General features: G+C 37.6%; 2 protein-coding genes across 2 annotated transcripts; one reads left to right on the top strand and one right to left on the bottom strand.

Moving 5' to 3' along the window:
• Window positions 1–2,975: 2,975 nt before the first annotated feature.
• On the top strand, window positions 2,976–8,487 carry LOC121759118 (RNA polymerase II C-terminal domain phosphatase-like 3). Its single transcript, XM_042154617.1, has 12 exons — window positions 2,976–3,681; window positions 3,749–3,872; window positions 3,969–4,024; window positions 4,123–4,183; window positions 4,275–5,588; window positions 6,030–6,626; window positions 6,716–6,862; window positions 6,954–7,222; window positions 7,296–7,407; window positions 7,494–7,751; window positions 7,821–7,867; window positions 7,941–8,487. The coding sequence occupies exons 1-12, from the start codon at window positions 3,353–3,355 to the stop codon at window positions 8,002–8,004; spliced, it is 3,378 nt and encodes a 1,125-aa protein (XP_042010551.1). The 5' UTR covers window positions 2,976–3,352; the 3' UTR covers window positions 8,005–8,487.
• A 726-nt stretch (window positions 8,488–9,213) lies between these two features.
• On the bottom strand, window positions 9,214–10,911 carry LOC121759119 (bidirectional sugar transporter N3-like). The gene is made up of 6 exons (XM_042154618.1): window positions 10,804–10,911; window positions 10,521–10,557; window positions 10,221–10,431; window positions 9,980–10,141; window positions 9,751–9,870; window positions 9,214–9,635 (listed from the first exon to the last, which is right to left on the bottom strand). The coding sequence occupies exons 1-6, from the start codon at window positions 10,844–10,846 to the stop codon at window positions 9,342–9,344; spliced, it is 867 nt and encodes a 288-aa protein (XP_042010552.1). The 5' UTR covers window positions 10,847–10,911; the 3' UTR covers window positions 9,214–9,341.
• Window positions 10,912–11,591: the final 680 nt, after the last annotated feature.

The raw sequence follows: 11,591 nt of genomic DNA, 5'->3' as shown, positions 1-11,591 counted from the left end.
GGAGGATTGAGACATGGACTTGTGTTGGGTATATCATAAGATAAATGAAAATGGTAGTTGAGCCAAGAATGCAATTCATTCCTCGATTAGAATTTCGAGAGAACACTCAAATTCTCTATATTACTTGACCATTAAGTCATTGGCCAATGCAAAAATATATTCAATTAAAGTAATTGAATATGATCGAATGGGTCATTCAATAAAGATGAGATAAAGTGATTGAGCTATTTGAATGACACATGACAAATCTTAGGCTCAATCGGGTGGTTCGTGAATGAAAGGATATTACTATAAACTTTGTGTAAAAGCTTGTTTACCGAATTCACGTAAACGTCCTTCATATATCGAGCTACGCTGCCAACGCAGTCTAGGAGTTTTGTGCAGACTTCGATTAGATCGTCGTCGATAATGAGGGCCTAAAGGGTCACACTATATGTGTATTTTGATCCGCTCAAGGGTACAAAGTTGGAACTGCGTATTATATCGAATGCTAGTCCAAGTGGGAGATTGAAAAGATATTGGCTAGATTATATTAATATGGATTAAAAAATTATAGTTGGGCTACAATTATAATAGTCCATAAGCCCAACAATCATGGAACCCTAGTGACTCACTATCTATATAATGGTTATTTATTTTCCATTGTGGGAAAGGAGAAATAGCGTAACATTAGAGAGAAAATACGCAAAACTTTTGTAGAGAGAATTCCTAGCTTTCTTCTACGGAGCAATTGTACCGGAATTGTTCCTGCATCGGATCAGAATACACGTGAACCTCGATAGTAGTGGATTCAACTTGCAGGATTCAATCGTAGAAGAAAACAACACAACAAGTAAGATTTAGTTCCGTTTGTATTACGTGCTCAACTTATAATATAATTGTGAATCTAGATTTGTTATTCTTGTCTGCAATTTCCGCTGCGCTCATTAGATGAATATAAGAATTTCTAACAAAAATTAGAGTTGTCACGTGGTTCATCCTCGATTATAATGTTTGATGATCATGGACAAACCATGCTCGGAGAACATTGAAGATTCTTTTATGCATACTCCTATTCATGTCCAAAATGTCATTTTGGGATTAGTTGGACAAGATAAATGTCACCAATGAGGAACTAGCTCACATCATAGCAGCAACGATCAGTTTCCGTGAATCATATAATTGACTTATGTGGCTGAGGATGTTGGTATGTTGTTGGTTCCAAAAATATGTCAAATCCATAAACCATAGTCATTGCCAGTGGTCAGCGATTACTTCTACCATAATTATAGGATAAGATCCATGGTACCCGCTAATATAGATTTCATTTTAATAGATGTTTAATGTAAAAGGCTTGATTTCTTCGTTGCGCTCTCTTAAATGTGTTTACTTTATTCTTTCTGTCAAAAATGGAGAAGGAGATGATGGATGAATCTCCATTGAAGGAGAAGAGAGAAAATGCAGATAAAATGCTTGAGGAAAAGAGAGAACGACAAACAGAGAGCCTTTCATTATGGGCTACATTTTGGAAAGTTGTGAAACAAATTACAACAAGGAGCCTTATATATAGACTAAGTAAAAGAACAAAAAACCAACTAATCAACCTAACTAATTATATTTTATTTTCAATTTTAACACCCCCTCATGGAAGCACAAACAAATGCTACCATTTTGGAAAGAAGCATCAAACTAAGAAGGAAACTACAAACAAATGATTTATTCTAACTGAGAAGGAAGCATCTTGGTTGTTGATGAAGCCATCGGCTTGCTTGATGAAGCCATCATCGGTCGGCTTGATCAAGCCATCTTCAACACGCCCCCTCAATCCATCATCGGCCGGCTTGATCAAGCCATCTTCAACATCTCAACCACAAATTTGAGATACGCAATAGTGTTGCCCTTTCCAACACAGGAGGATCACACCACCAAGAAATTGCAACTTCCAATCCCCCACCCAACGCAAGACCATCAACAGCTACAAACGTCTTGCAGTTGCAACCATGTTTGTGAACAAAGCATCACTATCCATCCACCAAATTCACTCCACAAGGATCTAAAAAAAAGACTCAAACATCGGAAATTGTCCGATACAATCAGAAAACAAAGATAGATCTGAAAATATATTAAGAGATTCTATCAACAACAAATCGGAGATCCAACCGAACAATCGGTGAATCAACAAAACAAACATCCGACATACAATCGGAAAACCAGAGATAAATCTGAAACATATTCAGATTCAACAACAAATTTGAGAAAACATATTCTCAAATCTAAACACTCAACCGATTTTAATTGGAGAGAATACAATCTGATTCACAGATCAGAAACTGAATACAGAAATTCACAAACAAAAGAGAAAAATATGAGAAAGCCGAATCCAATCGGCGATAGAGAAAAAACAACCGAATTCAATCGGTGGTAGAGAAAAACAAAACCGAATCAATCGGTGATTTGAGAAGATAAGAACCAGATTCAATCGGTGAGAAAACAAAAAACGGTGAGAAGCACCGGTGAAAAGATGAAATCCGACGAGAAATTGCGGATCCAAAAAAAAATTTAAAGAACTCCGTTGAAGTTGGATTCAGCGGAGATGAAGCACGCAACAGAAGATTTTTGCTCTGATACCATGTGAAAAATGGAGAAGGAGATGAAGGATGAATTTCCATTGAAGGAGAAGAGAGAAAATGCAGATAAAATGCTTGAGGAAAAGAGAGAACGAAAAACAGAGAGTCTTTCATTATGGACTACATTTTGGAAAGTTGTGAAACAAATTACAACAACGAGCCTTATATATAGGCTAAGTAAAAGAAAAAAAAACCAACTAATCAACCTAACTAATTATATTTTATTTTCAATTTTAACACTTTCTATATTAATTTATTAACTAATTTAATACTTACCATTTTTTAATTTAGTCGATTAACTATTTGGGCTTGTATAAATTTTGAGAGTAATGATCTAATCGCATTACTCTTGCTTCTTCATCCCTATAAATAAACTACTTGTTATTCCAGGATCGATCCCAATCTTATTATCATTCATAAATCTGGTCGAATCTTTTTTTCTTTTTCCCCTGTCAATTTTTCTGCATATGGTGTATTACGTTTAAAATTCTTGATTTGGTACGCCAACTAGTGCGATACGCCGTTATTTGCGTTTAATTCAATTCAACATATGGTGATTTGAATTTAAATCCGAAAAAACCCTAGAACGAGCCGCAATCGATCAAAGTTGAGGCGGAGGTAGACGACGATGTAGTGGAAGTTGAGCTCTCGGATTCCACGAAATTTCTGAAGAAGCTTTCAATATTAAAAAAATTAGTGCCACTAACAAATTGCACCTCGGTGGAATTGGGGCTAGGGCTTGAACGATGAGGGATCCTTACAAGTACCAGATTTCTTCCTATTCGGGTTTATATAATTTGGCGTGGGCGCAGGCTGTAAACAATAAGCCACTGGGTGACGTTTTTGTCACGATGGAGGATGATAGTAATGGTCATATCAGCTCTGACAATGATCCTAGTAAGATTGTGACTGATGTGAAGGATGATGATGTTGAGCTGGAAGAGGGCGAGATTGATTTGAATTCTGAGTTGCATGATTCGGATGTTAAGGTTCACAAGGAAGATAGGAGCAAAAGTGTTGATGTTGATCTAATAATGGAAGAGCTTGTCAATCTGAAAGTGCCTGATGCCCCAAAGTAACTTGATTTCATAACTTAAAAAAAGTAATCTTATGTCATAGTTAATGTTTTTGTGTTTGTGTAGCTCTGTTGACGCATTCTTTCCACGCTTGGAGGCCACAGCAATCAAGTTGCACAAGATTGTGTTGGAGGGTCCTTTTCCTGAGAAAGACACTCTTGTTGAGCTCTTACTTCAGACTCTTCATTCTGTATGATGCTCAATCGAAGATATGAATTGCATTTTGTTTATGTTTTCATCCTTAGGTGAGCATTGATACAATTCCCAGTTCTTTTTGTATCTGCAGGTGTTTTCTTCAATGACTCTAGCACCCAAGCAACAGAATGAAGCAATTCTGTTGAGGTTTGTAGCATACCTAGTGTTTTGTGTCTTTCACTCCATGCTCTTTGTGTGGCATTTCTTGACTATTTACCGTATTATCCTTGTTAATTTGCCTTCAGGTTGCTAGCTCAATTAACAAGCTTGAGGCCACCTCTTTTTTCTTCTTCGCAGTTGAAAGAGGTGCGTCCCCCACCCCACATGCACAGTTTATTCATCTTTTCTTAGGATATGAAGTAGCTATAGTGTCTTATTTAGATATATGGTGTTGCAGGTGGAGGCTATTAGGTTGTCTCTTGAGTCATCTGACAATTCCTTGAGCAATGGTGCAACTGGAATGAAACAAGTAAGGGAGGGGTTTAATACAACCGATTTACATGTGTTGTTTGAGAATACCGATAACAGGCCTGATTACGTAAGGGAACATGGACAAGAACCTGTGCCTGATGGTTCAGTGGATCAACTTGGGCAAAACTTTCCCTTACAGTGTTCAAAACCAGGGCTAGTTAACCTGAGGCGTAAAGGTCTTCCTCTTCCTCTGCTAGATCTTCACATAGATCATGATGCGGACAGTCTTCCTTCTCCTACACGAGACCATTCTGCAACTTTCCCCTTTGATAAGGGATTAATCTTGGAGCAAGGGCTGCTGAAACCTGAGTGGCCTCTTCCTAGACAAACATTTCCACGAGGAAATCCTGCTCTGCATCCTTATGAAACTGATACTGTCAAAGATGTTTCCAGTTATCAGCAAAAATTTGGACAGGGTTCCTTTTTTGTGAATGATAAGTTTCCCAGTCCAACTCCTTCAGGGGAGGGTGATAATAAAGGAGATGGTGAAGCCTGTGGGGAGGTCAGTAGTTCTGTTAACCACAATGTTAACCCTGCTATGAATTCCTTGATGTTAGGGCAGCCAGCATTTTCTTCTGCTGCTTCCAGAGGTGTTATAGCAGGTCCTGAGATCAGCAATGTTCGGATGATTGATACTGCAAATAGTTTCCGAAATCCTGTGTTGGAGCCCTCTGCAAAAAGTAGGGACCCTAGGCTCCGAATGGCCAATTCTGATGCAGGTTCAACAAATCTCAGTCAGAGTCTCCCCTCAATGGGAAGTGATGAATCCAAATCGACGTATGTTGGTGTTATGAGTTCGAGGAAGCAGAAGGTATGTGAGGAGCTAGTTTTGAATGGTCCCGTGCTAAAACGGCGAAAAAATGAATCATTGATTCCAGAAGTAACCCTGCCACTCACGACTACAATCTCAACCTCTCAAGTTCTGACTCCACCCGTGCTACCCATTAGCGATCTCACTAAATCAGTATTAACCCGTCAAACTGAAATTCTGCCAGTGAAAAGTTTCAGTTCGTCTTCTCCTATTCATTCTTTATTAAGAGATATAGCTGGCAATCCATCTATATGGATGAGCATACTCAAAATGGAACATAATACGTCTGGCGATAACAATAATGCAACTCAAATGCCAAACTCGAATTCCATACTAGGAGTAGCTCCATCAACATCTGGTGTCCTGCCTTCCTCCTCAATACTTGGCCAGAAACCAGCGGGAATAGTTCCTTGCCAGCCAGTCTCTGCGGTAGGCACTTATATACATTTTTCTTGTTCCTCTTAATTTGTTAAATCTTTCATATTATTAATATCAATTATGGTTGACGCCTTCTCGGTGGCCACAGCCCTGTTTGTTTGTTCCTTTGAACCTTTCATTATGGAATATGGCCTTTGGATTTTTTCTCAATTATCCATATTCCTGCGAAACTATCTGGCAGCTTATACCTTGGTGAAGAGTTTCAACAATCCCTGGAAAATTATCTTGTTTGATGTTTATATTAAACCCGAATTTCCTGATACAATGTTCTCAAGTATTAAAAAGTGGATAGCTGCTGGATGAAGTATCTATAATTATACTTAAGTTTGTTTTTATTTCCTGATAAAAAAAATACTTCAGAATAGATATATCTAGCATGTTTGTTTCTAGTTTCTTAGTTCTTGACTTGCAGCATGTATATGTAATTTGCAGGAGGAACCTGGAAAAGTTCGAATGAAGGCTCGTGACCCACGTCGTATTCTACATAATAATACACCTCAGAATGGTGTGAGTGCAGTGTCTGATCTTCCAAAAACATATCCTTCAGTAATGATGGGTAACATGAGTGCCCAAGGGCAAGAAGATCAAATGGAGAAGGTAGTTCCTTCTGGAAGTGTGAAACCACCAGATATTACCATGCAGTTTACCAATAATCTGAGGAACATTGCTGATATCATGTCTGTATCGCAAGCAAGTACACCTTCACCAGTTCTTCCTCTGAGTGTATTGTCACAGCCGTTACAAAGCCATCAAGCTGGACCAGAGAGTAAGATGGTAGCTTACAATTCAGTCAACTTCAGATCTGGAAGTAACTCAACATCTGATGCAGCTACTTCTATCCCCCCTCGACCACTTAATGCAAATACTTGGAGTGATGTTGAGCATTTATTTGATGGCTTTGATGACCAGCAAAAGGCTGCTATCCAGAGAGAAAGGGCTAGGAGGCTTAAGGAACAGAATAAACTGCTTGCTGATCGAAAGCTATGTCTTGTCTTGGATCTTGATCATACTCTCCTAAATTCAGCCAAGGCAAGAAAATATTTTCTTTTTCCCAAGTTCATTCTGGCCTGGCCTGATAATATTGGGGACTTTTGACCAACAAATTGTTGTATTTCCAGTTTACAGAGGTTGACCCTCTGCATGATGAGATTCTGAGAAAGAAGGAGGAACAAGATCGGGAAAAGTCCCAAAGGCATCTATTTCGGTTTCCCCATATGGGAATGTGGACAAAGTTGCGTCCTGGGATATGGAATTTCTTGGAGAAGGTAAGAGTTCTTCTTATTAGAATAAAAATCACTTAATAATTCTATTTCTTCCTAAGTTTATTATTGATTTTCCATGGGTTTTCGAATTTAGGCAAGCAAGCTCTATGAACTTCATCTCTGCACCATGGGAAACAAATATTATGCCACTGAGATGGCAAAATTGCTTGATCCAAAGGGGGAATTGTTTTCTGGAAGAGTTATCTCGAGGGGCGATGATGGTGAACCATTTGATAGTGATGATAGAGTTCCCAAGAGTAAGGATTTGGAGGGTGTTTTGGGCATGGAGTCAGCGGTTGTAATTATTGATGATTCTGTACGAGTGTGGCCTCATAACAAACCAAACTTGATTGCTGTGGAACGGTAATGTATTAACTTGGTATTCTTAGATTGTTAACTACGTAGTTTAAACTGAAATCTTGTGCAATCCGCACAGGTATATATATTTTCCGTGTAGTAGACGTCAATTTGGGCTATCAGGCCCTTCTCTGCTGGAGATTGATCATGATGAGAGACCAGAAGATGGGACTCTGGCTTCTTCTCTGGCGGTGAGCTTCTATCTAAACGAAAAAGACGTGTATATTTTCCTATAGTGAGAGAAGATGGGTGTTTGATTTTGGCGGTTTGTAAACAGGTTATAGAAAAAATACATGGAGCGTTTTTTGCACGCGATTCATTAGAAGAAGGTGATGTTAGAAGTATCTTAGCTTGTGAACAAAGGAAAATTCTAGCGGGCTGCCGTATTGTTTTCAGCCGAATGTTCCCAGTTGGTGAAAAGAATCCTCAGATGCATCCGCTGTGGCAGATGGCTGAGCAATTTGGTGCAGTGTGCACAAAGCAGATAGATGAGCAGGTGACACATGTGGTTGCGAATTCACTTGGGACGAACAAGGTATTTATCTCAAAGGAATGAATTATGTTATGTTTAGGCAGAAACATTGATGATTTATTACTCTAACAGGTGAACTCGGCACTGGCTAGAGGAACATTTGTGGTCCACCCGGGATGGTATGATCTAGTCCACCACTGCTGTCTACTAGTCCGTACTTCCACGACCAAACTAACTATATTACACTTGCAGGGTCGAAGCATCAGCTCTGCTGTATCGAAGAGCTAATGAGCACGATTTTGCTATTAAACAATAATAATAAAAACAATAACTAAATATCGTAACACATTCGTTCGCCCTTGGTGCTGGAGGCCGGCCAATCTTGCGAACCTAACGTAACTAAAGTTTCAATTCAAACTGGAGAAACCAAGCAATAAGCTTATAGGATGAATAATTCAACAAATTGCATGTTTTTTCGGCTCGGGAAAACCATAACGACATAACATCGCAGTTGATGGTGGATGAGATCGTCTTCTTTGGAGCTACTGTACTTTTCTTTCTGTTTTTGTGACCTTAATCCAATGGTTTCACTTCAATGCGCCGAGATTGCGACATCTCGTCCTTCATCATGGTCCTACAGCTTCCTTCAACTTGACTTGCCATATCTTGACAAAACTAATATAGGAAAAAACAAATTGGCGTGTGTCAAGTTGCCCATGATCTTTTCTTTGCATCTCTGGTTTTCTAGTTATGCCATCTTTCCATTTTATAAAGAAATTTAATAACTTCAATTACGCAACATGCTTTCTTCTCTTATTTTATTTCCTCTTAATTTATTCTCTCTGCTTTATTTAATTTCTATTTTTTTCTCCCTCTATTTTTTTATCTGTCTAGTTAATACACTAAATATCCATATCTTAAACTGCGTGCCTGAAAGTTCCGCCTCAACTATAATGGAACCGAATGAGTATATTTTACTACCTCTGTTCCACACTGATAGTCCATTTTTGTTATTTTAGCTTGTCTCATAATGAATCCAATTTCACTTTTACTATAAATGATAAGTAGGTTCACATTCAACTAAATCATGTCACTCATGTTTCATTACAAAAAATATTGTATAAAAGTAAGACTTATACTTCACATAACTTTTTCAATTCACTTTTCTTTACATTTCTTAAACTGTGCTGATTAAAATGTGGACATCTATTTTGGGACAAAGCTAGTATATAAAAATTAACATGTACTATTGAATAGTAAAATATAATTATGTATATTAAATAATCAATCAATTAATTTATGTATAAAACAGAATGCCTCCTAATTTTATAATTTTACTTGTAAATATGAATCATTTTGTCAATTTTGAGTTTGTGCTATAATTGTGCTTTTTTGATAATTAATTTTTGGAGATGATTTTAATACACGCCATCATTTCTTAAGAAATAAAAGTATGAAGTGATGAAGTTGACAAGATCACCATAGGAAAAAAACTAACTAATAGAAGTTGATAAAGATGTTGATGGATTGCTATAGTTTTGGGAACCACTATAAAACAAAATAAGGGTGTTTAATTTATTTGAGTAGGTAGATAAGAAAACAGAGAAAAATACATGGATGGACCACAAGATTTAATGAGTAAATATGAATAAATTATGTAGCTGCGCAAACAAGCATGGGTAGAGGTGTGTGGAGGTGAGGTGGTTTTGAGCAAGGGAGAGCAGCCGCTGCTGCTGTGTCTTGAATCTCTGGGGTCTCAACCACCTTTATGCTAATTGGATTGTGATCATTACTAGCAATAGGAATAGTACTAATAGGAGTAGTAATTGGAATAGTAATAGAAGTTGAAGGGGGGGCAGAGGCTTTGATTTCCAATTTCTTGTTCCGGAATATTCCATACACCAACATTTGTATCATCCCCAACAAAAATCCAATTACATTTGGAAGCTGCATCATATCATTATATATATATATAAGTATAATTTTGTCGAGAAGAAAATTTCTATTAGTATTAGTATTAGTATTAGTATTAGTATTAGTATTAGTATGAATGTGGACTCACCGCCACACACAAATCCTTTTGGAACAAACCGTATGCGAACCACATAATTGCACTGAGTGTCAAGAAAAATGATAAAGGAAACGGCATGAATTCCACGCTTCGTGTTCGGACAACTCGAAACTGCATTAATAGGGATGTGATGATCAGTTGCTAACTATGTCAACCGTCTATGTTCTAGATGTCAACACGAAGGCATTTGTATATATATAGTGAAGCCGTGGCTACTTACGATGATGCTCAAGGGAGCTGCAAAGACACATACGGAGACTGCAACACAAATCCATCCAACCACTCCAGCTCGAGTCTGCCCCTCGAATACAAAGAATGTCACCGCAAATATGACACACAGCAGCCCCACATTCATCAACCCAAGAATCTTGCCAGTGTGATTCTGATTGCATTGATGGAATACAATTAATAATGTAGTTAAAAAATAGATGGAGGATGGAGAAGGAGGTAGTAGGGCGTACCCTAGCTTTTGTGGAAGCATAAATGAGGAAGATGAAGATGTAGGCAGTTTGAATAAGGCATCCGAATAGATTGATGGTGATGAGAAGCACAACATTAGTCTTGAGCAATGCATAGTAGAGCCACAGCATGGATGAGAAGAGCGCGACTGCATAAGGCAACGAATCGAATCCCATTGTTGATTTTTCCTTGTAGATTCGGATGAATGTTGGCCTGCATTGTTTTCTTACTCACTTCAATTAATTAATCCAAACATAGTATAATAGTAGTAGCAGTATTAATAGAGATGAAGAAGAAGTTACATTGGAGCCAGGTACACCATAACTGAAATAATGTTACCTGCAAATCACAACCCGAATGTATATAATCAAATTCACATGGATGGTATTCGGTCATGCATTGGGATATGATCAGTTGATTACTTCCTTGAATAGTTGTTGACAATCTACGTTATGAATGTCAAACATCTATAACGTAAGTTGTTGACATAGTTATCAGTTATCAATGTAAGATAGTTGTCAACGTAACAGTGTTAGACCCTATATATATAATACATAGATACATAGAGTTATATATATGGATTACCTAAGATACCGAATGTGAAGCCCCAGGTGTGGAAGACAGCCATGATCGAGAGGTGATATCTACTTAACTGGTATCTCTCTCTCTCTCTCTGCTGAATGTTGATATGCGATGTAGGTAGTTCATGCAGAATATGGGACGAGCTGCTTCTTGTGCTTATATATATATATAGAGAGAGAGGGGTCAGGTGGGATATCGATCGAAGAGGAAGTCATCCTTGTTGCATGACACATGGAGAAAATAGTACCATAAAATCATTCATCCTGCCTCACGTGTCTCGCATACACCTCATTTTTTTCTAATTATACGTGCCCTATCCTCTCTAAATACTAACACTTTTACCCTCTATAAGTTTTAAGAAAGGTAATGAAAAATGAGTTATAAAATTAAAAATATATACGTTTTATTTTTATAATAAAATGTGAGTGAATGCGTTAGTTAAATACTATAAGGTTCACTGCCAAAAACGGTAAAAGTGAAATGTATATAACAAAAGTTATGCATCTAACGATAACTTATGTGTTTTAGAAATGTTACATACTGTCACAATTAGTAAAATGTTTACTCTTAAAGCAATGGTGAAGGAAAGAGGGTTCACTAATTTAAGCGTAAAATCAAAATGTCCTCGCTTTTCATCATATATTCATTTCATTTTAACTTATATAATTGATTGAGTTTCTTTTCCTCCATTTCATGCCCATTTGGAGCGCTTAGTTTTGAATGATAATGTGTCGATAATTTTTGTACTTGTATATACTATGTATATTTGGGTTTACTACGTGGTGGACCCA

The sequence above is a fragment of the Salvia splendens genome, chromosome 12, assembly GCF_004379255.2.
Source record: "Salvia splendens isolate huo1 chromosome 12, SspV2, whole genome shotgun sequence".
NCBI classification, from domain to species: Eukaryota; Viridiplantae; Streptophyta; class Magnoliopsida; order Lamiales; family Lamiaceae; genus Salvia; species Salvia splendens.
Note: the sequence above shows the minus strand (reverse complement) of the source record. Positions and strands in the feature narration are given on the sequence as shown.